Here is a 27,998-nt window from a genome sequence, read left to right on the forward strand (position 1 = left end):
GAAAAACAGCAAAGACTTCTTTAATTATGAAAACAATAGGAAGGTGATGAATCAAATGATCCTGCTCAGATTACTGACAAGATAACAGGAGACACTGCTTCTACAGGGATGGGATACACTTAAATAGAAAGGGTGCAAGAATATTTGCTGATGCTATCGAAGCAGTGTTAGGTGGGTCGGAAAACTGCTAGTTTGGGGGCCGACAAAGACTAATAGATTAACAGTAGCCACTGGCAGAGGTGAAAGTGATTCTTGCACTGCTTCTATTGGAATGAGCAGAAGCCTGGAAAACAAGATGCAGGATATTTCGGAGACGGCTGGGAGTCATTGTGGTACAAGTAAACACATAGGTTGTGTTAGGGTAGCTAAGAATAGGAACAGGTGCATGGCATGTATACTTGCGTGTACACCAATGCTAGGAGTTTGGTAAATAAATTTGATGAATTTGAGGTATTGCTCAAAACATCAAAGGCAGATATTGTTGGGATATCAGAGACGTGGTGTCACACAGATATAAGGAACACAGAACTGGAATTTGGGAAGTACAATGTGTACAGAAAGGATAGGAAGGGAGGAGGGGTTATGCTATTAATTAAGAAACACAAAATCCAAGGAAGTGAAGCCAGTCGACATTGCTGGACAGTGTAGTGTCGAGTCAGTTTGGTGTGACATAAGCATTGGGAGATCAAAATTGAGAGTAGGAGTGTGCTATAGGCCAAGAGGGTCTTATGATGGGGGATTTTAATTTCCCAGATATTGACTGGAATTTGTGGGTTGGTCACTCACACACTAGCAAGGCTTTTGTGGATTTATTGGATGATTGTTTCCTACATCAGCATGTTCGGGAGGCAACTAGAGGGAGTAATACTCTTGATTTGATGATCAGTAGTGATTCTTCATGCTTCTTCTAGGAACCACTAGGTGGCAGTGATGACAGTCTGCTGAAGTGGGATTTACTCAAAGAGGTAACTACCATCAGGGGTAAAGGGAAGGGTTTTTGCTTTCGTAAAGGCGACTACGATGGTCTGAGACAGTATTTAAATTCTATACAGTGGGACCAACTAATGATGTTACCAACAGCAAATTCAAAATGGGAAGCATTCAAAGAACTTATCTTGGAAGCTACTAGGCTTTACATACCAACAAAGAAATATTATTCAAGGTTTAGGCCTAAATGGATGTCAGATGAACTAATGAGACATATGGCAGAGAAGAAAAATGCATGGGATACATATAAATTAACACGTGACACAGAAGCCTATGATAGATACAAGTTGATCTGTAACCAAGTTACAAAGGAGGTTAGGCAGGCAAAGACAGATTACGAGAAATCTTTGGCAAGGGATGCAAAGAAAACCAGCAAAGAGTTCTTTACTTATGTAATCTCTAGAAGGAAGGGGATGAATCAGATTGGTACACTTGCTATCGATGGTTCAACTGTTGATGATCCTGCTCAGGTAGCTAACAAACTAAATGAATATTTTGCATCGGCATTCACACACAAGGAGTTATTCAGCTAGTGGAATGCCAGAGGTGTATTCAACTCTGGCAGTGAGCTAGATAATCTTGTAATAACTGAGAGTAAAGTGGAGGAGAAATTGTTGAAGATAAACAAAAGACAGACACCTGGGGTGGATGTGATCTATCCAGTTATATTAAAGGAGGCAGCAAAGGAAGTAAGCAAACCCTTAGCCATAATTATAAATAAATTTTCTGTTTATACTCCGGGACGACCAAACAGTCAGAGGAGTTATGAGATCTTCCTTGGACTCGGGGGAGGTACCCATTGACTGGAGATGTGCAAATGTGACCCCAATTCACAAAGGAGGATCAAAGGCTGACACAAGTAATTATAGATCTGTGAGTTTAACTTCTGTTCCAAGAAAATTAATGGAGGGACTGGTTAAAGAAGCCCTGCAGGATCATCTAGACAACACTTCACTTATATAGCTCGGACACAGCATGGTTTTGTTAAGGGAAAGTCTTGCCTGACCACTTTGGTTGGATACTATGATGCAGTCACAAAAGAACTGGATGCAGGGAATAACTTTGATATTACATACTTGGCTCTTAGAAAGGCTTTTGATACTGTTGCACATGGACCGCTGCACAAATTGGAGCAGTGTGGCATTGGAGGCCAATTGCTGCTATGGGTAAAGCTGTGGTTGAGGGGGAGAAGACAGAGAGTGGTAATCAATTGACACTGCTCATTGTGGACTAATGTTATTAGTGGAGTCCCTCAGGGTTCAGTGTTGAGTCCATTATTGTTTTCTGTATTTATAAATAATATTGATGATGGTATATCAAGCTTAATGTTGAAGTTTGCAGACGATACAAAGGTTGGCAGGGTTGTTAAGGACACTACTAATGCTATGCTGCTGCAACAGGATCTGGAAAGGTTGAGCAGATGGGCTGAGAGGTGGCAAATGAAGTTTAACATTGAAAAATGTAAAGTACTACATATGGGAAACAGCAACCCCAGGGCAACGTATCAATTCTGTGGTACTACACTGACAGTGGTAGAGAATGAAAAGGACCTGGTGGTAATTGTGCAGGCAGATATGAAGTTCTCTGAGCAGTGCAGACGAGCTGCAAGAGTAGCTTATGGTGTCTTGTCAATGATATACAGGAATTTTTCTAGCAGGGATAAGGAGGTGATTATTCCCTTGTATAAGGCTGGTTTTGGTGCATTATAGCCTTAGTTGCTAATGCGCCAATAAAACCCAACAACCCACCAACCCTTGTATAAGGCAATGGTCAGGCCACACCTTCAGTACTGTATACAGGTCTGGAGGCCTCATTTCAAGAAAGATGTAGAGCTGCTGGAACAAGTACAGAGAACGGCAACAAGATTAGTGAATTGAACAAATGGTTGCTCTTATGAAGAAAGGCTTAAATTCTGCAAATTACAGTGTCTGGAGACAGGCACCCGACGAGGTGATCTGATAGAGGTGTCATCATCATCATCAGCCATTTTCAATCCACTGCAGGATGAAGGCCTCTCCAGCAACTTTCCAGTTCCTTCTGTTTTGAGCACTGGCCATCCATTTACTACCCAAAAACTCATGAATTTCATCTATCCATCTCCGCCTTTGTCTTCCAGGTTTTCTTCTAGTTCCTCTTGGGTACCATTCTGTTATTTTCTTAGTCCATCTGTCATCATGTCTTTGAGCTATGTGTGCTGCCCAAGACCATTTTAGTTCTTTAGTTTTGATAAGAATGTCCTTTACTTGAGTTTGCTGCCTAATCCATGTGTTTCTCTTCTTATCTAACAGTCTGATTCCCAATATAATTCGTTCCATTCTTCGCTGTGTAGTTCTCAGCTTCTCTTCCATTCTTTTGGTGAGTGCCCAAGTTTCACTTCCATAAGTCATGGTGGGGAGTATACATTGATTCATTATTTTACGTTTCAGACAAACTGGGATATTGCTCTTCAGTATGTGACTATATTTCCTGAATGCTATCCATCCAAAATTTATTCTTCTCTTGACTTCCAGCCATTTATCATTATTACAGCTAATAATTTGTCCCAGATAAGTATATGACTCCACCTTTTCAATTACTGCTCCTTCAATCATTATTTCCCTTTCCGTGGCATACTTGTTCATCATTACTTTTGTTTTAGCCATATTCATCTTTAGTCCAAAATCCTTACTAACTGTGCATAACTGATTAAGATTTTCCTCTAATTCTTTGGGATCGTGGCTTATGACCACAATGTCATCTGCAAATCGTAAATGGTTTAGGTACTCTCCGTTCACATTGACTCCTTTCTGCGACCAGTCTAATCTTCTGAAAGCTTCCTCAAGGGCAGCAGTAAACAGCTTCGGAGATATTGTGTCTCCTTGTCGAACTCCTTTCTCGATTTTAAATTTGCTACTGTCTTTGTCTAGTCTAATAAAGGATGTAGCACTCTCATATATTTTCTTCAAAATCATAATATATGGAGTATCTATGCCTTGTCTTTCCAGTGCCTGAAACATTGCCTTATGCTGTATAGAGTCAAATGCCTTTTCATAATCCACAAATGCCAGGCATAATGGTGTTTTATATTCATTCGCTTTCTCCATTAGCTGTGATATTACGTGAAGGTGATCCATAGTTGAGAATCCTGTCCTAAAGCCAGCTTGCTCTTTCGGTTGATTCTCATCAAGTATTCTTTCTAATCTGTTAGTAATGACCCTTGTGAACAACTTGTAGATATGGGATAACAAGCTAATTGGTCTATAATTTCCAATTTCTGATTTATCTCCTTTCTTATGCAGCAAAACTATGATTGCATTATTCCACTGCTTAGGCATCACACCTTTTCTAATGCACTTTGTGAAGACCCTTGACAGTTTTTGTGTTATGACTCTTCCTCCCAATTTTAACAACTCTACAGTAACTTCACCTTCCCCCGGGGCTTTCCGATTCTTCATTTTCTTCAATGCATGTTCTACCTCATCAGGAAGAATATCGGGTATGTCGTATGTGTTGCTACTTTGCAATCCATCTTCCCCACTGCTGGTATCATTCCCTCGCTCCTTGTATAATTCTCTATAGTAGTCTTCTGCTATTTGAATTATGCCTTCTCTGCTGTTTATAAGTACACCATCGCTATTCTTCAGTTTCAGTATCATTTGTCTTTCTGTATTACTGCTCATGGCTGCTGATTTAAATCCTTTGTTTTCCCTTAATGCTTGTTCTACTTTTCTTGTGTTAAATCTTCTTATGTCCTCTCTGAGTCTCTTTCTAATGGCTTTGCATAACTCAGTATACTCAATTTTCTCCCTGTCAGTGTTTTTCTTGACAGGTTCATCATGACAAGTGTTTCTTGACTAATTTTTTCTTCTTTGGATTTCTGTTTCCCTATAGGTTTCTTGGGCTTTATCACTTTCAGAAAGTTGTAATATTCCTCGTCGATATCTTGATCCTGAGCAGTCTGCAGAAGCTCAAACTTGTTCTTAAGTTCCAGTACATACTGCTTTTTCTCCTCCTCTGTTATTTCAAAGACCTTTGTATTATTTACTCGAGTCAGTTTTTTCCTTTCCTTTCCTACATCTATATCAAGTGTACATCTTACCATTCTGTGATCACTTCCAACATTTACCTTATTCAGGATGGTAACATCATTCACAATATATCTTCTGTTAGTGAGGATGAAGTCGATTTCATTAGTTGTTAATCCATTTGGACTCTTCCATGTCCACTTTCTGTTCACCCTTTTCTTGAAAAAAGTGTTCATTACTGACATTCCTTGAGATTCTGCAAATTCCACAAGTCTTTCACCTCTTATTTCTTTCACCAATTCCAAAATTTCCTATAGTTCCTCTTTCTGCGCTGTTTTGCCTTTTTCCAACCTTAGCATTGAAGTCCCCCATAATAATAGTGTAGTGGGTTTTCTGCTCATCTAGAAGACTCTCAATTTCAGTGTACATTTCATCAACCTCTTCATCATCATGGCTCGATGTTGGTGCATAAATCATTATAATCTTTAGCTTGTACCTCTTAGAAATCTTGAGTATTATTCTTGACACCCTTGGTGATGTACTTTTGAATTCCAAAATGTTGTTTTTAAAATCTTTATGGACCAGAAACCCAACTCCACCTTCACTCCTTTCACTGTTTCCATTAGTGTACAGCAGATTTCCACTTGATAAACTTATAAGTGATTCATTTCTTCTTCTTGTTTCAGCCAAACCGATGATATTCCAATTCACATTTTCTAATTCCTTTTCCACCGATGGGTGATCGTACGTTATAACAGGCCAAGTTCAATTTCCGTGCATGGCAGCCTGGTCGTACCCAGAGATTCTTAGCACCCTCTGCTTCCACTCTGATCCTCTCGCTGCCGTAAGAGGGAGAGTGAAAGCTGCTGGGGACTGAGGGCCATTTGTATTGTTGTGCTCTCATTGCTGGAGGGTTTGGTCTTTTCCTCTTCACGCTGACCAGGCATCTTGAAGAGAACCACTCTACACGTTCGTTGCCACCTAAGTGACGTAACAGGGCTTACCATCGAGAAGGTGTGCATGAGTGGATTTTAGGGAGGCAGGCCTACCGGACTTCTCCTAAATCTTCTGTAATAGAGAGATATTGGATCCATCAGTGTTTTAGGCTGAGTGTCTGATAACACACAGGATACCTGTTCCCCTCTAAGCCCCTATAGAGGTGTATAAGGTCTTGAATGGTTTGAGCATGATAGAGGTGTATAAGGTCTTGAATGGTTTGAGCATGCTCAATGCTGACGGGATTCTTTCTCTTGCTCAGAATAATCACTTGAGAGGGCATAAATTCAGATTGAGGAAAGACAGGTGTAGGATAGACGTGTGTAAATTTGCCTTTAGCCAGCGGGTAGTTGGTTGATGGAACAGACTCCCATCCCTTGTTGTGGAAGTTAATAGCTTAAATAAATTTAAGGCCCAGCTGGACAGGTATTCCGAAGAAACGGAGGGGTGAAGTGGAAGTGGCTTTTTTTTTTTTTTTTTTTTTTTTTTTTTTTGGCTGATGCTGCATAAGCTTGCTTTCTTGCATCATGTGCCTCTACTAATGCTAAGATGAATAAGTATTTTGTATCTACATTTGCGCATGAGGAATTCTATAGGGGAGTGGATGTGAGAAGTTTATTGAACTCTACCATTCAAGTAAATGATTTTGTAATAACTGAGAGGAAAGTGGAAGAGAAATTGCTAAAATTAAATGTAAGAAAGTTGCCTTGTGTGGATGGGATCCATCCAATTATATTAGTGGAGGGCAATGGAGGTAAACAACCAACCAACCCTTGTATAAGGGTTGATTGGTTGGTTGCAAATCCAAGGATCATCTTGTATCCCAGATCATTCGCAGGATTGAGCATACAAATGCACAAATGTATCCCCAATTCACAAAGGGGGACAAAGAGTGACATGAGTAATTAGACTTCTATTCCAGGGAAAATAATGGAGTTACTGGTTAACAAAGCAATGCAGGTCCATCTAGATAGGAGTGCAATTATACTTTATTCACAGCATGAGTTTATCAAAGGGCGATCTTGTCTGACTAAATTGATTGGATACTATGATGCAGTAACGAGGGAACTGGATGCAAAAATTAATTCTGATATCATATACTTGAATTTTAGGAAAGCTTTTGATACTGCTGCACATAATAGACTGCTGTATAAATTGGAGCAGTGTGGCATTACGGGCATGTTGCTGTTATGGATAATTGAGTGGGAAAAGACAGTTGTTATCCACAGAGTTTCCCAGGGTTTGATGTGCCCATTGTTACTTTCTGTATATATTAATGATATTGATGAAGGTATATCAGCCTTAATGTCTAACTTTTGCAGCAAGATCTAGAAAAATGTACTGCAACAAGATCTAGAAAAATTAGGTATTTGGTCTGAGAAATGGTAATTGAGGTTTGACATTGAATGCAATGTACTGATTTGTATACAGTAGACCCAAATTAACATTTGGGTCTACTGTATATGTATGGTGGAAAATGAAAAAGACATGGATGTAATTGTGCAGTCAGGTATGAAGTTCTCTGAGCAGTGTAGACAAGCTGTCTGGACAGCACATGGACTTTTGTCAATGTATACAGAAATTTTGTTAGCAGGGATAAGGAGGTGATTTTTCCAGTTTAAGGCAATCGTCAGGCCACAACTTGAGTATTACACACAGCTCTGGAGGCTTCATTTTAGGAATGATGTAGAGCTGCTGGAGTGGTTACAGAGAAGGGCAACAAAATTGGTGAAGGGATGAAAGGGGGTTCTCTTACTAAAGAAGGCTTCTGTTCCACAAATTACGGCATCTGGAGACTAGGCTCCTGCGAGGTGATCTGATTGAGGTGTTTAAAGTTTTGAATGGACTAAGCAAGCCCAATGCTGATGGGACTATTCCTTTTGCTTAGATTATGCACATGAGGGGGCATAAATTCAAATTGAGGAAGGATGGTTGCAGAATAGATGTGTGGAAGTGTGCCTTTTGCCAGTAGGTTGTGATTGTTGGAACAAACTCCCATCTGAAGTTGTGGAAGTGGATAGCTTGAATAAATTCAAAATATAACTAGACAAACTGTTGGATGGGATGGGGTTTTTTTGATAATGCTGTATAAGCTTGCTTTCTTGCATCATTTGCTAATACTAATACTAAAGCATTCTAAATGCACTGTTCCCAGTCGATACAACATCTGAGAATGCAACATAGGAGCAGTCTTAGCTGCAGTTATAATAATGACTAGACAGGACAGTGCGAGAAGAACTGGAACTTGCTTTTCCCTGGCCATGACCTGACCTGATTGAACCACAGGGCACTAAAAAATCCTGCGAAACTCATCGTAATATTCTGTTAAAATTATGTATAACCTGTTTCTAAAATATGGTGCCTCCGTGAAACCTGGAAAAATTCAGTGTTGAAATAATCCCATAAAGGAGCTGGCAAACCTCCTTACCTTAACGTTTCTGACATTGGTAGTTAATGCTACCAATGTCAGAAACCTTGACACAATTCAAATAATTATTTTGCTGGGAACAATAAGAGCATGCTTTACTGTCTCAATGCAGGTCCTAGCAGGTGCAATATCCCTGTACCTTGAAATTGTGTACAGGGGACTGCTAATACACTACAAAGGGATTTCAGCTAGCACACTAAATATTATTCTCAATCTTACTAATGACCCTAAAAGGGAAAGAAAACTTATTAGGTGTCAGCTGCTTCACCTTTGGTGGAGTTTTCCCATTGGCTCCCTTGAAGCCTGTATGTAACGTTTCTTATTACAGGACATGGCTAAGTGCAAAGCTAGTTTGGATCTGACTTAAAAAATCAGCAATCTGGGTTTGTTTGCTTTTGCCTTGAAAGACCTTTTTAAAATTCATGGTATGGTGCTAAGCATTTTTGAAGCTCCCTTTTGAACTTTGTTCTCCTTTCAATCGAATGATCTACATTCAAAAATTAAGATTCTAGTTGTTCGGTTAAGTTTATGCCTTCCCGTATTTTTCAGTGTAAAATTTGAAACTTCACAATTTTCATCTGCACTATCATCCGTTGAATTGATTTGGTTTACCTCCAATGCCATTTCCACCAAATCTGTTTTGCTAGCCTCATTTTTCTACCAGTAGTTCTTGAACGTCTTCAGTAGTCATATCATCAAAACCTCCTCCTACTGGCTTAGCTAGTTCTACTATCGCACCAATTCCATTTTCTGCAGGTTTGACCATATTTCCTGAATAAACTGACTCTGACCATACATTTTTCCAAACACACGTGCTGACAGTTTTACTTCTTTGAGCTATAAAGCTACAATTCTGATATAGTCCACAATTGAGAAATGTATCCATGCCTCTATTACTTCAATAGATTCAGAATCAATTTTTTCCAAAATCTATTGTAACGATTTTCTGAGATAAGGAATTTTACAGGTAGGTACACTGGTGTTCAGAGAAAATGCATCACCCCTTAAAATTGTAATTATCATCCGAATAACGTAAGTATATGGCAATATTTCTTACAGATTGCATCAGATAAGATTGACACACATAGGTGATGATGATGTAATATTACATCAGCTGTTATATAAGCTATATAAGCATGCTCTGCAAGAGTTGCAGTAATTCCTTGCTTGTGTCAGGATGGCGAGTTACGTGCAGTTGACACTATGAAAAAGAGTGCTATTGTTGCTTTACGTGAGGAAGAATGTTCTTCCTGTCATATTGCTTATAGAGTGTCTTGTAATCAGTTGACAGTGAATAGATTTCTTTCCAAACTCAAGAATACTGGTTCTGCTGACAGGAAAAAAGGAGCCGGACACAAACAAGCCTCTACGCCAAAACATAAATGCATTTTGAAGCGCTTATGCCATGCCTTAAAAACCGTAAAGCTTCTTCATCTAAGTGAAAAGAGAATGGGAAGAACATTGAGTGGTGACAAGTGCAGTAACAGTCAGAAGACGCCTCTTCAAAAATGGACTTGTAGCCTATAGTCATAAGAAGAAGGCCCTCCTCACACAAAAAACAGGAAAAAGGCCCGATTAATTTGGTGTAAGGAGCATGTCAAATGGACCCCTGAGCAGTGAAAGTCAGTTATTTTCTCGGATGAGAAGAAATTCAACCTGCATGGCTCTGATGGGAGACAAACGATTCTCTGTAGATGTGTTGAAGAATACCATCCAGACTGTATGGTGTCTACAGTGAAATTCCGTACTAGCCAAATGATATGGGGCTGCATTTCGTATCACCTGCAGTTTATAAAAGGTTCCGTAAATGCCAGTGGATACCTAGCTTATATTAGAAGGCAAATTGCTGCCAACTATTAGAGACCATTTCAACCTGCCAAGTAACCGTATCTTTCAGGACGACTCTGCTCCTTGTTATTGGCTGAAAAGTGTAAGTAGGCACTTCTGTAGTTACTTTAGCTTCATTTCTTCATTAGAGGTTTGACAGTATTATGTTTATATTTGTTACAGGTGGAAAATGGAAGAATGGTCTATTACAACTCCTAGCTGGCCAGGAAACAGCCAGGACCTGAATCCTATAGAGAACTGTTGGCATTGTGTGGAATCTGCAGTTTCCAGTAAGAAACCAAAGACCATTCTTGAACTTCAGGAATCCATAATTCGTGTTTTAAACCACAAACTATCAGTTGATTATCTTCAGAAATTGATCTTGTCAATGCCTCAACAGTGTGCTGCTGTCATTAGGGCCAGAGGCATTTCAACTAAATATTAGTTTGCACCTGGTGAACTTTTCATTTTGTTTTCCATTTAAAATGATAAAATGAAGCAAATCTGAGGGCTTCTGATAACATTATTTCAGCCATAATTGTATTTACCAAAACTGTTGTATAAAGGAAGGTTGCAAATGCTCATTTTGGAATATTTTGAGAGCATCTGTCAAATATATTACTTAGCTTTGCCTTAACTATTAATAAATCATCCTTCTCTTTCTTGGTGATTCCCTTCTACTTCTCTCTCACTCTCAGGGTAGCTTGGTTTTTTTTTTTTTTTTTTTTGGCTGGTGCAGCAAAAACCTCGGGCTTCCTTGTACCATATGGCTAATAATATAATAATAATAAATATTTTTTGTTTATACAGTGAAACTTCTCCTAACGGACACCTCTCGTTAACGGACATCTCTCTACAACGGACATTTTCAAATTCCCCAACTCACCTCCATTGGTTTTAACGTGTTTTCAGCTTCTGTCTAGCGGACATTCTCTGCAACGGACGCGGACAGGCAATCTGCACTGTTTCGTTTAGATTAGCACTTAATTTGATCTCCCCATAATGGACTGTGGGAGAGCTGACGGGCCTTTTCTAGGAACCTTTCTTCCACGTATTGTCTCAATCGTGTGTTTATTTTCTATTTCCGATTTTCTGAATTTTATCAAGGTTTACATTGCGATTCTAAACCCTTTTTCGAGAATTTTAAGGCACGTGTAAAACTTCTGATGAATTCGGTGTATGCAGAGGGGGGGGGAATTTGGTCGGCCTTTCGTCTTTTCAGTTTCCAGTTTTGTTCAGTGTCGTGTGAAGTGCACAATGTCTTCTCGTAAACATTTAACTTTAAAAGATAAAGTTGAACTCATTAATGCGTATGATCGGCAAAAAAATAGTGTTCGCACTCTCGCTGCAAAATTCAAAATTGGGAAGACGCAGGTAAGCGACATCCTAAAGAAAAAAAAATGAACTGCTCAAGCAATTTTGGCAACACGGAAATGATCAGGTTCAAAAATCATTCCCGAAAACTGTTGGACTTCAAATTGACAATGTTACTCATGAGTGGTTTTGTCGCGAACGTGCTAAAAAAATTCCCATTAATGGGCCTATTATTAGGGAAAAGGCTTTGGAGGTTCCGAAATCTATGGGAGTAAATGAGTTCAAAGCTTCTGTGGGATGGCTAGACAAGTTCAAAACTCGGCATAAAATTTCTTGGAAAACCGTAAGTGGTGAGGGTGTATCTGTTGATACTGGGGTTGTAACAGAGTGGACCGTCAAATTGGAAGATTTATGTCGTGATTTTGAAGCTAAGGATATTTACAACTGTGACGAAACAGGGTTGTTTTTAAAGCTCTTCCTGAAAAAACAGAGTCTAAAAAACGAAAAGTGCCAGGGCGGAAAAATTTCTAAAGAACGCTTGACTGTACTATTTTGTTCAAATATGCTGGGAGACTTTGAACAACCTCTTTTTATAGGAAAACCACAAAATCCTCGTTGTTTCAAGGGCAAAAAGTTGAATCTTTTGAATGTTGACTGGAAGTCTAATAAAAAAGCGTGGATGATACGAGATATCATCAGCGAATGGATAAGTCACTTTAACCAAAACATGATTCGTCAAAACAGAAAAATTATTCTTTTCATGGATAATGCTGCATCTCACCCGCACATTGAATAGTCCAACATTCAAATTGTTTTTCTGCCACCAAACACATCTGCAGAGTGTCAGCCCTTGGATAAAGGGATAATAAAACATTTTAAACTTCATACAGAAAACGTGTTTTAAGACATCTCATTGCAAACATGAATGATGTAACATGTGCGAGTGACCTTGCAAAGAAAATTAGCATCCTAATTGCGATTCAGTGGATTTCCTCTTCAGTAAACGCAATTAGAAAACAAACTGTCGTGAACTGTTTTGTTAAGTCTGGCTTCTCAAACGCAAAAATTGAAGTTGTGAACGGCAATGTGGAGCACCAAGAAGAACAAGAACTTCAACATCTATGGATAATGTATGATACTTCCGCTACAAGTGACCCTGGCTACAAAGATATAGACTCGAACCTCACTACAGAAGATGGTGCTATAGATATCAACAACATCATCGATATTTTTCAAGAGTTCCTCATGAGGATGAAGAAATGGAAGGTCATTCTGTCGAAGAACATATTAACGATGAAAATAGAAGCACTCATACAAATCAATCATTTAAAAATGTTTTTTGGAGCTGAAGAAGATACTGAAGGACTTTCGATGGTTTCTTCACTCCAAACAAATGTTGAAAACAAAATTATCAGCCGGAAGAAGGTGCAGAAGAAAATAAGTGATTACTGTATGTATTTTTCATAAGATAAAGTCATAATATGCAAAGCACAATTGTATGTATATTATTTACAAAAATATTGTGCAAAATCTGTATATAATTTAATTTAATTTTACATTAAACGTTTAACGATTTTTCTTTATCTCTTGTGTATGTAATTGTATATTATTTACAAAAATATTGTTCAAAATCTGTATATATTTTAATTTAATTTTACATTAAACGTTTAACGATTTTTCTTTCTTTCTTTTTTTTTCTCCCTCAGACTTCTTGTTAGCGGACACTTCTCTCTAACGGACACATTTTCGTTCCCCATGGCTGTCCATTAAAGGGAAGTTTCACTGTATTTCTATTTGTGATGCTAGTCATTAATGTAACATACCATTGCGAAAAAGGGTTAGAAATGTGGAATTCCTAGGTGATGCACTCTTTGAACACCAGTGTATAATGCCTTGATCTAATGGTTGAATTAAAGAAGTATTAAGTGGTAGGAACATTACTTCAACATTTAGATGACTTAAATCTTTTGGATGGCCTGCCACATAATCCAATAGTAATAAATCTTTGAAATCTAGATATTTCTGCTTTACAGCTGGCACAAAACAATTTAGAAACCATTCTTTAAATAAATCAGCAGGTACCCAGGCTTTTTTTTATTTTATTTTTATTTACACCATTCATTGCACGAGGATTAGAGGATCTATAAACTAGCATAGGTTTATCATGTAATCTCCTGATGCATTAATGTATTTAAGTAATGTTATGCAATCTTTTGATGCCTTAAAACCTGATGCAGTTTTCTCTTTTTTTGAAATAAATGTTCTGTTGGGCATTTTTTTTTTTCACCAAAGACTTGTCTCATCAGCACTGAAAACTTGTAGTGTATCCGTGCTCTTCAATAATTTTTGATATTCCTCTGCATACTTCTTGGCAGCTTCATTATCAGCTGATGCACTTTCCTCTTGAAATTTTATGTAACTAGAGGCAGTTTTTAAATCGCTCAAACCAATCTTTTGTTGTTAAAACTCAGTTTTAACAACAAAAGATTCTCCATTTTCTTTTAAATGGTTATAAATTTGTAGTGCCCTTTATTTAATTACATTGTCGTGTAATGGGATCCATTTTTCACTGCTATTATCAATCCAAATACTGAGTGCTTTTTCTATTTTCTCAATTATTGGTCCTCAGGGAAGAGCTATCATATTTTCAGAAATTAAAGATCCTGTAGCAACAGTAGTTCTAATTTTCTCTATTCATTTTTTCTTTATGGTCCAGATTGTTGCTTCATTTAAATTTAAACTTTTTGCAACATATGATACCTTTCCCCTTTTTTAAGACCATTCAAAATTTGTATCTTTGATTCCAGAGAAAGTTTCTTTTGAGCAGTGCTTTTTTACTTTCCTTGAGGATAATTTAGGGCTGGAATTTAATTCACAGCAAAGAACAAAGTTTAGTAACACGTACCCGGAAAAATTTATAAATGATCAAATAAAAACCAAAATAACCTTTACAAAAACCTTAAAAGCCACAAACTGCTTGCTTCGAAGTCAGTTTTTATGGTCTCAAACAAGCACAAGTTTAAAAGCAAAGAACCTGACATGGAGATTTGCCTCTTGTTTTTTTTTCTTACCCACTAGCAAATCAACAGCGGGGATTCACAAAAAAAATTGATAGATGTTGAAAAACTACATCTAACATAATAGCAGGGTTCCCCTCCACACAAAAGTTCAAAAATTATGTGTTATGCAAAGTTTGTCACAATTCTCTAATCGTGTTATATAAGTACAGTGTTGTGCGAGGATTGCCGCAATTTATCAATCATGTTAGAGTGTAAATGTGTCACACAGGGGTTCATCATCATCAGCCATTATCAATCCACTACAGGATGAAGACCTCTCCAGAAACTTTCCAGTTCCTTCTGTTTTGTGCAATGGCCATCCATTTACTACCCACAAACTCAAAAATTTCATCTGTCCATCTTCGTCATTGTCTTCCATGTTTTCTTCTAGCTCCTCTTGGGTACCATTCTGTTATTCTCTTAGTCCATCTGTCATCATATCTTCGAGCTATGTCTTGCCCAAGACCATTTTAGTTCTTTAGTTTTGATAAGAATGTCCTTTACTTGAGCTTGCTGACTGATCCATGTGTTTCTCTTCTTATCTAAAGGCGACTCCGTAGCCAGGTGGGAAGGAGCAGAAGTGCGTAGCACACGCTTCTTGATTTAGACCGGGGTTCGAGCCCGTCACCACCAAATACGGAGGATGCTGAAAGGTCAGGGAGTGACCACCGCATATCCCGGAGCAATATGGCCTTAGTTGCTAATGCTCCTAAAAAAAAAATAAAAAAAAAAATCTTCTTATCTAACAGTCTGATTCCCAATATAATTCATTCCATTCTTCACTGTGTCGTTCTCAGCTTCTCTTCCATTCTTTTGGTGAGTGCCCAAGTTTCATTTCCAGAAGTCATGGTGGGTAGTATACATTGGTTCATTATTTTGTTTCAGACAAATTTGGATATTGCTCCTTAGTATGTCACTATATTTCCTGAATGCTATCCATCCAAAATTTATTCTTCTCTTGACTTTCAGACATTCATCATTATTACACTAATGGCTTGTCCCAGATAAGTATATGACTCCACCTTTTCATTCTGCTCCTTCAATCATTATATCCCTTTCTATGGCATACTTGTTCATCATTACTTTTGTTTTAATCATATTCACCTTTAGTCCAAAATCCTTACTAACTCTGCATAACTGATTAAGATTTTCCTCTAATTCTTTGGAATTGTGGCTTATGACCACAGTGTCATCTGTAAATGGTTTAGGTACTCTCCATACACATTGACTCCTTTCTGCGACCAGTCTAATCTTCTGAAAGCTTTTCTCAAGGGCAGCAGTAAACAACTTTGGAGATATTGTGTCTCCTTGTCGAACTCCTTTCTCAATTTTATATTTGCTGCTGTCTTTGTCTCGTCTAATAAAGGAGGCAGCATTCTCATATATTTTCTTCAAAATCATAAAATACCTTGTCTTTCCAGTGCCCGAAATATTGCCTTATGCTGTATGGAGTCAAATGCCTTTTCATAATCCACAAATGCCAGGCATAGTGGTGTTTTATATTCTTTTGCTTTCTCTATTAGCTGTGACATTACATGACAATGATCCATAGTTGAGAATCCTGTCCTAAAGCCAGCTTGCTCTTTCGGTTGATTCTCATCAAGTATTCTTTCTAATCTGTTAGTAATGACCCTTGTGAACAACTTATAGATGTGGGATAACAAGCTAATTGGTCTTAATTTCCAATTTCTGATCTATCTCCTTTCTTATGCAGCAAAACTATGGTTGCATTATTCTTGCCAGTTTTTGTGCCATGTCTCTTCCTCCCAATTTTAACAACTCTACAGTAACTTCATTTTTCCACAGGGCATTCTGATTCTTAATTTTCTTCAATGCATGTTCTACCCCATCAGGAAGGTTATCGGGCATGTCATATGTGATACTAATTTGAGATCCATCTTCCCCACTGCTAGCATCATTCCCTCACTCCTTGTGTAATTCTCTATATTAGTCTTCTGCTATTTGAATTATGCCTTCTCTGCTATTTATAAGTACACCATTGCCATTCTTCAGTTTCAGTATCATTTGTTTTTCTGTATTACTGCTCATGGCTGCTGATTTAAGTCCTTTGTTTTCCCTTAATGCTTGTTCTACTTTTCTTGTGTTAAATCTTCTTATGTCCTCTCTGAGTCTCTTTCTAATGGCTTTGCATAACTCAGTATACTCAATTTTCTCCCTGTTAGTGTTTTTCTTGCTCTTCATTTGTCGTCTTTGGTTCATCATGACAAGTGTTTCTTGACTAATTTTTTCTTCTTTGGATTTCTGTTTCCCTATAGGTTTCTTGGGCTTTATCACTTTCAGAAAGTTGTAATATTCCTCGTCGATATCTTGGTCCTGAGCAGTCTGCAGAAGCTCAAACTTGTTCTTAAGTTCCAGTACATACTGCTTTTTCTCCTCTTCTGTTGTCTCAAAGACCTTCATATTATTTACTCGAGTCAGTTTTTCCCATTTCTTTTTCTACATCTATATGAAGTTTGCATCTTACCATTCTATGATCACTTCCAACATTTACCTTGTTGAGGACAGTAATATCATTCACGATATATCTTCTGTTAGTGAGGATGAAGTCGATTTCATTAGTTAACCATTTGGACTCTTCCATGTCCACTTTCTGTTCACCCTTTTCTTGAAAAAAAAGTGTTCATTACTGACAATCCTCGACATTCTGCAAAAAATCCACAAGTCTTTCACCTCTTTCATTTCTTTCACCAATTCCAAAATTTCCTATAGTTCCCCTTTCTGTGCTGTTTTGTCTCTTTCCAACCTTAGCATTGAAGTCCCCCATAATGATAGTGTAGTGAGTTTTCTGCTCATCTAGAAGACTCAATTTCGGTGCATTCCTTCAACCTCTTCATCATCATCACTGCTCAATGTTGATGCATAAATCATTATAACCTTTATCTTGTACCTCTTTGAAATCCTGAGTAGTAGTCTTGACACCCTTGGTGATGTACCTTTTGAATTCCAAAATGTTGTTTTTTATATCTTTATGGACCAGAAAGCCAACTCCACCTTCACTCCTTTCACTGTTTCTATTGGTGTACAGCAGATTTCTACCTGATAAACTTATAAGTGATTCATTTCTTCTTCTTGTTTCAGCCAAACGAAATTCAAAGCAGTGGTTAACAAAAAGACTTAACAATTATAGAGACTAATATGAATGTCCCTGAGCTGTTCAGACGTCATTTGATTCACAGATGATACACACAAAGGAATGTAAATTTAAATTGAAAAAGAATGATAGCAGAATAGATGTGTGAAAATATTCTTTCAGCCAGATAGTGATTGATTGTTGGTATAGACCTCTGTTTTGTGTTGTGGAAGTGGGTAATCTAAATAAATTTAAGGGAGGAAGGAAGGATTAGATAACTTATTAGAGTAGATGGATAGTTGCTGTGGACAGTTTTTTTTTTTTTTTTGGCTTAGTACTGCTGTATAAGCCTGCATCATTTGTCATTACTGATACTAATAATAGCATTAGGAGAAACTGATTTAATATTGTCTTTGATATACCAAAACTGTCAACATCACCAAAGTGATGTTGACAGTTTTGGTATATCAATTAATCCTTGTCATGTCTGTGAATGACAAGGATTGAGTAAACTAAACAACAAGGGCATCATCTGTACTCCACAGGTGACTGGTGATGACATTGATTTAAATTGAGAATGGATAAAGGCAGGACAGTTGTGAAAATTTGTTTTAAACAATGTCAATGGCTGTTAGATAAACGTCCGTCTTGATTTGCAGGCAAAGTATCTGATCTTCTAGAGGGATTTGACAGATATTTAGAAGAATAAGCAAGTACAGTAGTAGTATTATGTTTTCTGTTCTTTGTGCTGGTGATGTGGATAAGGGAAAAATGTGAAATTAAAGCTTACAGTAGCATGGATCTTTTGTAATCTTTTGTATAAAAGGTTGATTATCTGTGACTCCCAAAATTTTGCACGCTATAGTTTAGTTTATTAGGACTATTTGTATTTCCCAATTCCAGTTGCGAATTTTATTAAAATTTTGTATATATTTGTATTTGGGGACAATTGCAGAAAATTTGTCTTTTTCTATTAGTGAGGATTTTTCTGTTGTGAAGGAAGATACACAGAAGAGAAAAGATGATGAGAAACATTTGCAAAAATTAAATCATGATAGGGAGCAGAGGCAGCATGCAGTAGAGATGATAAAGGGCCAGAATGTCAAGGAAAGATTGCATTATAAACGAAGAATGCATTGTGTTGCTGAAATGATAGATTTACTTGAAAGGTATGTGTAAATTGAAATTTTTTTTTATACCTCAGTAAACAATTACTCCTGTATTTATTGAAGTTTTAACCTTTTTCTGTTAGATGGTAAAAAAAAATTCCCAGATAATCGATTTCATGGTTAATCCAAAAATATGGCAAGTCCCCAACATACGTAAGAGTTACGTTCCAGGACTACTTACATAAGTTGAGTTTTTTACATAACTGTGGAATGAATAATAAAATATTGCTACTATATCCCTGATATACCAAAATTACAAAAACCACATAATATCCTCAGAAGAATGAAGAAAATAGTTATATATTTTTAATTAGTTAAATTAAAAACTTTATCTGGGGACAGCGGTGAAGTAACCAATGGCAGATAAGAAAACATAAAAGGAAGAAAAAATGCATATTATTGTACTTTGTAAAATAATAAGAGAAGTTTATGGAGAAGTTTCAGTATAATACGTCGAACACTTCTGTATGATACTCTCCAGAAATTAAAACGAAAAAATCGAAAATCTTTCATTACAGTAAAAAATAAATAAAAAATAATTAAAAATCAATTGAACACAATTAAATGAACAATTAAAAATTAAATTAATTAAAAGAAATTTAACAAAAAAATTGCAAAAACAATTTTCCTTCCTGAAGCTGACAACACTTTTCGACCGTATGTTGTGATCACAGGAACAAAAATTACCAAATATAGGCAAGCATGAAACTTAAATAGGGATTATTTGTCTTTGTGTATGCATGTAAAAGCCCATGAATTGGAGATTAGAAATGGCCGGCGAACATTAACAGAATTCCCATGTAATTTAATTTCGACAGTTTCTGCAATTAATAGTCTGGTTTAATTACCTTGGACACTAAGTATTTTGGCCTCATTAAATAAAAAAGTATGTTTTTCGTTATCGGCATAAAAGACTAATTCTGATGCTGCTGCTGCTGAACGAGAAGCATGTGTTGAAGCCACGTGTTGATTTACACAAAAATTCAGAGGAAAACACACAGAACCTTGGTACAACGAGTTGCAATCCCCATAAGAAATGTCGTATACCAGGTCATTTATTTGTGCTGCGAACGAGGAAAGGACTGAGCAGTTTTTCAGTATAGTGTGTAGTTTCCGTATTGGTCTGGCCACAATTTTAAATTCGGTGTCTTTAGAGAATCTTTAAGCTGTTTGTGCCACTGTTCAACATATGGGACAGAAATAAAGTATTTTTTAATATTACAATTGTTGATTGATGTAATATTTTGTATCCTATCCCTAGCTTGTACCCTTGGTTTATTGTAGCAAGGGGATAACCCCTATTTAACAATCTACTGGTTAATATTTGTATTTGAGCCCAAGCAGATTCCGTCATTGAATATTTATAGACATTTAGAAATTGATTAAAGATAATAGATCTCTTGTAGGAGAACGGGTGATAGCTCTTATAATGCAGAACCATACAGGTGTTTGTAGGTTTTTGATAGATGTTAAATTTGATTTTATTCGAGTCCCGAGTAAGCATGAAATTTAGAAAATTTAATGACTTTGTATCGGTACCGTCCCTTTCCAATGTAAATATTGCGGGGTCTACTTCAAGATAAGAGGAGGAATCTGAAACAACTGGATCTAACTTATTAATATAATCATGTTTATCGAGTATTACAACTGTATCTCCTATATCTGCCCTCTGTATTAATGTCTTTATTTTCCCAAAGTTCACATAAAGCTGAACTGTCATGTGTATTCAATTTAGGAAGTCGCGTTTCTTTTATGTTATTCACCACTTGGTTAACTTGTTGAAGTAGTATTCTGTTCTTCTGAGGAACATTATGAAGTCCAAATTCAATATCAATTAGTCAGTTTTTTAGGTAGTTTACAAGGTGTCCAATACAATGCTTCCCTTTATTTTTTATAACGTCGCGTATGGTTTGGTCACCATCATTATAATGGTTCTTTAGAGATTTAACAGATGCACAGTTTTCAAACTTTTGAATAACTTTAAGTTTTTGTTTAATTGAAAGCACAACTCTTGCATTCGCCTGTCATTTTCTAAACAAAAAAAAAAAAAAAAAAAAAAGTTACTATAAAAAAAAATTCCAATATCCCTGACATAAATTAACGAAACAAAATGTCCTATTGTCGTGCGATGGAACACAACAATTGACGCGATGCACTAAAACAAACTAAACATTTGTCTCTCTCTCTTTTTTTTTTTTTTTTTTTTTTTTGAGCAGTGGGTGTGAAGACAGCGAGGGTTGCAAGATAATAGGTACACTAATCTCCCAATGATGACTTATAATGCTGCTTCAGAACATTTGTTTATACCTAATTACTTGAATTTTATGATTGATGGTGGTTGTTTTTTTTTTTTTTTTTGTTTGTTTGTTTTTTTTAATTTGGAGCCGTGAAGTATCCCAGTTAATATGCTTCCTGGTCAATCCGATCTCAGTAAATCGAGTCTGCCGTATTTAGCAGCTTATTTTATAATTGTGATTATCCTCATTTTAGAATTGTGATTTCTTTTAAAGAATGTCATTCATCAACTATCGACTGTCTGATTACCAGGAAAAGTCATAAACGTAATTTTTCACTTAAAAAGGACAGTGAAAACTCAGCTGGTAAGTTCCATTCAAAAGTAGGCAGTTGAGTTAATTAATGATTCATCTCTAACTCTCTCTGTCTCATAGACATTCTGTTTCTGCTGCATGTCTTTTCTATAGATATTTTCATGGGCACTGTTCTTCTGAATTGTCTTCTATAATTCTCTCTCTCTCTCTCTCTCTCCACCCCCCCCCAATGCAGTCCAAACATTGCCATAACCAGTCAACATCCAACTGTTACTGTCAAACTTCAAACTTACAGAACCAACTTTTCTTTTTCCTCATTTATTCATTCAGCTTCTGTTTTCCGAAGCAACCTTCCTTCATACTTATTTCCTGAAAATTGCAATCTACAGAAGTTCGAGTCTAATGTCAACAACAAGTATCTTCTTTAATCTTTTCAACCTTCAACCCATGTATGGTACTAAGTACTATAGGTTCTAATACCTCTCATGTTTGGATTTCCATAAAAAAACACCCCCCCCCCCCAAAAAAAAGAAGGTTGGTGAAAAACAGATGTTTTATTTACCTTAAAACAAACTGGATATTTGTGAAAATAGGTGAAATTCAATGATTTTTTTAAGGAGTATTATGATCTTGGATCTTTAAAATTTAGGATATAAAAGCACAATCAGCATTAAGTTTTCAGTGATAAAAAATGTGAAAAGAGGTACAGTAGACTCTCGATTTTCCGGGATAGATGGTAAAAGACAAATCCCGGATAATCAATTTTCCTGGTTAATCCAAAAATACATAAGTCCCCAACATATGTAAGAGATAAGTTCCAGGATTTCTTACTTTGTCGAGTTTTATGTAACTCGGGAATTGCTACTATATTATTATTGACAAATCTGAATTCAACGCGATACTTGTTAATGTTTGACCATTTTCATACATTCTTATTAGTTTAATTTTCTGATCCAAATCGATCACTTTCCTTTTGTTGGTAGCTGTACTAGTACCGCTTTCACTTGTTCTCTTAGTCGGCACCATAATAACAGTCAAAATGAAATTTTCTGTAAAGAATTTCACAGGATTAAGGCGAAAACTCACTATTATCACCCTGCACAAGCTCACATTTTACTAAAGCACATTTCTGGAGGTCAACAAAAAACAATAGAAACAATTTGCACTTTCCGTTTTATTGGGTGTTTCTGTTAGCGCAATCTATTATAAATGGATAGTAATCTTGATCTTATTGCATTTGCAATAATACCAATAGCTGGAATTCTGTGGGTTTTTACGTTATGATGGTGAAGTGTGTGTCCCCTTCACTGAAATCTTCAGTCATAAAAAAAAAAAAAAAACCCATAAATAATTGTAAGAATCTTCTCTTTTTTTTTTTCCTATTTTTTTGCTTGTTACTCTGATCTCACTTGTGCAATTTGTGCATGCAGTGATCGTGGTTATTAATTGCTTATTATTATTTGTTGTTGTTTTCAATTTTACAAACCTCAAAATAAAAAAAATAAAAAAATTGAGTGAAAACAAATTTACGTAAATCCGTAGTTGCGTAAGTCGGGGACTTACAGTATTGAAAAATGTTCAGCAATCTACGTAAAAAATATGGCGATAAATAAAATACTTACCATGTACTACTTGTATGTCCAATACGATGCTTCCCTTTATATTTTGCGATGTCAATTTTTAATCTAATAGCTTCCCTTTATTCTTTACAATGTTGCATGTGGTTTAGTCACCAACCTTATAATGGTTCATTAGAGATTTAATGGATTCACCGTTTTCAAACTTTTGAATAATTTCAAGTATATGTTTTAACTGAAAGTGCAACTCTTTTGTGTTTACCTATCATTTTCGAGATTTCTATACAAAAAAAAATTTCAACATCCGTGACATAAATAACAAAACAAAATTTGTCTTTTTGCAGTGCGATGGAACAACAATCGATGAAACAAACTAACCATTTGGTCTCTTTTTTTTTTTTTTTTTTAGCGGTGGGGGTTGCAAGATAATAGGCACATTAATCTCCCAATGACAACTTATACCGCCACTTCTTGTCGCTTATTTACGACTTGCAAAATATCTGTTTATACCTATTTTAATTATTACTTGAATTTTATGATTTCTGGTTGTGTTTTTTTTATTTTTTATTTGGAGTCTTGAAGTGTCCCAGTAAATCGAGAGTCTGCTGTATTTTAAAATTAAGCTAAAGGAAATAAAGTTAAAAAGTTTAGTGTATACATTTGCGTGACCAAGAAGGTTAACTTTACATCATAACATTTCAGGCAATTATAGGAGTAATGCTCATCCAGCCAGTAAATTCAAGCAACTGGCATCTCCCAATCTCCATAGATGCCAAATAACTGGGTGTGTATTGTATGTACTTAGAAATCAGAATGCAAAGTTCACAGTGCAGTGTGGTATAAAAATATGGTGTTAAATAAAAGGAAATTATTCTGTGTTTAGTGGGGATTTTAAATGTGTTTGGCCAATTTTATCTCCTAAACAGAGACCATAATGGTGATGTAGTTGAAGTGATTATTATTAATTCAAGGGTGTTTGTTTTAGATTGCAATCAGCATCCCATGTGATGAATTTAATATATAGGTGTGGGACCATTTATCTGGCTACCCAGTAACCTGAGGGTTGCTGGATAGGGGGTTTTTCCAGAATTCGGGTAGCCAGTCCTAAAATGCACAAAATACACAAGAAGAAATGCAAGAAAATAAAATATGAATATTTATTGAGCCAAGTTTATTCATATCAATTACATGGCATCATCAGAAGAAATATCTTCAGAAATATGTTGACAGTTTTCGGAAGATGTAGTTGATGGGATAGAAACACCAGAAGTTGAAGGCTGGGATTCAGGCGTAGATGCTGCACTGTAAAGTTTACTTTGGAAGCCAGTTTCTGAAATATATTCTTTAAACTAAGTTGTTTTAGATATTTTGGTCTTTCTTTTAGAAGAAATTCTTGAATTTTATAAAGAGACATTATGTGATGCTGTGTAGCAAAACTCCTCTGTTCCATTCTACAAATCAGTTCTTCCATAAAGCTTAGCATTCTTTCAATACCGATTCTCCCCCCCCCCCCTTCAACAGTTGTTGTTTTGGTGTTTATTGGCGCATTGACAAGGGAGATCATAGTGCGCCAGTTCATTTGTTATAGTATGTTCTCTGTATATAAATGTTTTTCAAATGTAAGAAGGTTAAATATTTCTGTGGTATTATATTATTATTTACAGCAGATGATATACATTGATTGTTTGTATAAATCTAAAAATATCTGATACATGTTCCTCGTCACCTAAAAGATCTTTAAGGGTGATGTTTTGGTTTCCTTTATATAATGATGAAAAAATTCGATGTCGATCATTTTCATATGTTGGGCATTCTATAAGTATGTTTAACCGTTTGGATAGTATTGCATACAGTCAGTCCTCATATAGCACGGTAGTTGTGTTCCTAGAAACCCTTGTGCAATGCAAAATCGTGCAATATGAACAACAGGCCCTATGGGAAAAATAGGGTTATGTGCCGACCACCCAAGATTGAACACACATTTGTAACCAAAACATTACCAAACACAATAAATAATCGGAATAATACTTGCGTATTTTATTACGACTATTACATAATAAAATGTTGCTACTGCTTTTGCTTCTATCGTAAGCAAACTTGTTTTTGTTTGATTTTCTATCCAAACAGATGACAGCCGTTGCATCTCTTCCAATTCTTGTATCTTAATCTAAAGAATTTTAATTATACTTTGAGTTGTTCCTGCTATGAAAGTTGTTTTTATTTTCTCTGCATTCTTTGTAATTCTCGGCGTTGCCTCATTTAGGTCTGTAGCACATGCAATATCACGTAGTATTTCATTTCGCTCAAAGCGTTTCACAATTTCATATTTTTTCTCTATCGTTAGAGGCGGACTGGCCATAAGCCTTACTGGGAAACCCCGGTGGGCCTGAGTGATTTTGGCCATAAACGCTAGTATGAGGCCACTAAATTTTCCCGGGTAAGAATTTTTGAGCCAGTCCGCCTCTGTTTATTGATATTGCTTTTCTTTTTCTGTCTGAATCTGCAGTGTCTTCACCAGGACGCTTCCTTTTCACACCTTTTAAGTATTTTACTCATTTTTAGGGAATAAAGCACAATTACAAAACGAGGAGGCACGCTTGATACACATAAACAAAGCTGAGCGCGTGTAGCAACTGAATAAACAACACCGTAAAGGCAGAGATAGACTATTAACCCACCGTAAAGATACACTATTAACACCTCACATTTTACTAAAGCACATTTCTAGGGGTTACTACCATAAAACAATAAAAACAATTTCCAGTTGCGTTTCTGCTAGTGGAATTGTTATAAACTGGTAGTAAACTCGATCTAATTGCATTTGCGAAAATTCCGATAGCTGGAATTGTGTGGGTTTTTACGTTATTATGGTTAAATGTGTTTCCCCTTCACTGATATAAGAAACATAAATACATTTTCAGAATCTTCTCTTAATTCCTATCGTGTTGCGTTCGGTTGGGGTGATTCTGTGTTCGACTGCCATTTCTTGTAAACACAAAGGCAAATCATGCATAAGCGAATTCGGTTCGTGTTATATAAGATATCGTTCCCCTATTTATAAATCGTGTATGATCGAATTCGTGTAGTGTAAACACGTGTTATACGAGGACTGACTGTATTTGGCATCTTGGGGGTTCTTCTGCACGTAATAGATAACCATTTGTGAAATGCCTGTGTCCTAACCGCAATCTGGTCAGAACAATTGCAATATTGCCACTTCTCTTCTTGATTTCCTTATGCTTGTTTTCCAGTGCTCAATTTTTGGTTTTATTTCATATAATTTATTCCATGTTTGTTTTTGCTAGAGTTCTTGTCATTGGTTTAAACACCAATTTTTAATGATTGGCTTGTAGTCATTATGTGTAACTGCGAAATATTGTTCTTGAAGGTTAGTGGTTGATTTTGCAATTCTTCCCGCTTCATTTCCTTTTATCCCTTTGTGTCCTGGTATCCAGCAGAAAAGTATCTCTTGTTTTTTATTTGTGAAATCTGTTAGTATCTGTTTAATTTGCCAGAGTACTGGATGGGTTATATTGTTTGTGTTTTGTATGGCTTGGATTACACTTATTAAATCAGAGTATATTACTGTTCTCAAGTGGTAGGTGGTTCTGAAATGCTCCAGGGCTATCTGAACTCTTTTGGGAGTTGGCGTGACAGTGTAACATCTGGGAATACTGCTGATGCTCCTACATTGTTCTCTGATTTTGATCCATCTGTATATATTGGTATATTGTATTCTATGTGCTGCATGAAGTTGCTGTCTGGCAAAGTATTTTTATTCCAGTTTTGTGTGAAGAGTTCATAAGCTGTGGGATGGTTTATCCATGGTGGAACTATATGTGCTAGGTTTGCAACATTATCTATTTTGAGATCGTGTATTACCAGTAGCTCCTGTAGTCTGATGCCTAGAGGCTGGTTTGCTCTTTTGCGGTTCCTATATATGTTTTCCCATTTTGGTGAGAATAAAGTTGTCCAAGTCGGATGTTCTCTTTTGGGTCTTATCCTGTAAGCATACAGCAGTGCCAACTATTGTCTCCTCAGGAACAGTGGTGATTCATTAGCCTCTGTATAGAGACTATATGTAAGGGATGTGCGGAAAGCTCCTGTTGCTATTCGTATGCACTATGGTGAATCGGGCCTAACCATTTGAGGGCGCTCTTTTTTTGCTGATGCATAAACCAGTGCTCCATAATCTATTTTTGACCTTACTAGTGCTTTGTACGGGTTGAGCAGTGTATAACAGTCTGCCCCCCCAAGATGCTGTTGTTAAGACTTTAAGAATATTAAGTTGTTTCATACATTTTATTCATAGTTGTTTTATATGTTCTACAAAGGTCAACTTGTTGTCTAGAATGAGTCCAAGAAATTTTACACTTTGTTTAACTGGTATTATGTTACCTTGTTAGCATTGGCATAATTTATGTATTGCAGTTCAGGTTCAGGGTGTAAATTTCATTTTCTACAGAAATGTATGCAGACTGTTTTTTGTTTTGATATTCTGGGCCCAATGACTGATGTTAATTGCGCATTGTAGTTGTCTTTCTATTGTTCCCATGTTCTGTGCTTGATATGAAATACTGAAGTCATCTACATATAGTGCATTTATTTTTATGGAGAATTGTATGGCACTCAGGACAGACTTGGAGAACTCCTTCTTGTTTATATGATTTTGACATTGTGTTTTGTACTCTAACTTGAAATTTTGGATGAATAGTGGTAAATGTTCTGAGTCCTGCATCGTGGATGTCTTGTAATATACTGTCTCCCCATGCTGTGTCATGCCTTTTCTATATCACAAAATAGCAACCATTTCTATATCACAAAATACAGCAACCATATGCTTTGAGGTTATAAATGCATCTCTTATATCTACTTCTATTGGTACAAGGTGATCTAATGTGGATCGATTATGTCTAAACCTACACTGCATACTGGTGAACCAGTTAGCTGTCTCAAGATACCAGACTAATCTTTTGCTGGTTATCTTCTCTAGCACT

At 36.5% G+C, this 27,998-nt stretch overlaps 1 protein-coding gene across 1 annotated transcript in view; it reads left to right on the forward strand.

The window, feature by feature from the left end:
- Nucleotides 1-27,998, forward strand: part of LOC150083042 (uncharacterized) — a 328,847-nt gene that overhangs the window by 237,214 nt on the left and 63,635 nt on the right. The window contains exon 11 of the mRNA XM_090376992.1: nt 18,684-18,875. Coding sequence (XP_090233118.1) covers nt 18,684-18,875 — 192 coding nt within the window. The remainder of the gene's footprint in view (nt 1-18,683; nt 18,876-27,998) is intronic.

This window comes from Mastigoproctus giganteus, chromosome 7 (assembly GCF_048544385.1).
Source record: "Mastigoproctus giganteus isolate SK-2022 chromosome 7, ASM4854438v1, whole genome shotgun sequence".
In the NCBI taxonomy this organism is placed as follows: domain Eukaryota; kingdom Metazoa; phylum Arthropoda; class Arachnida; order Uropygi; family Thelyphonidae; genus Mastigoproctus; species Mastigoproctus giganteus.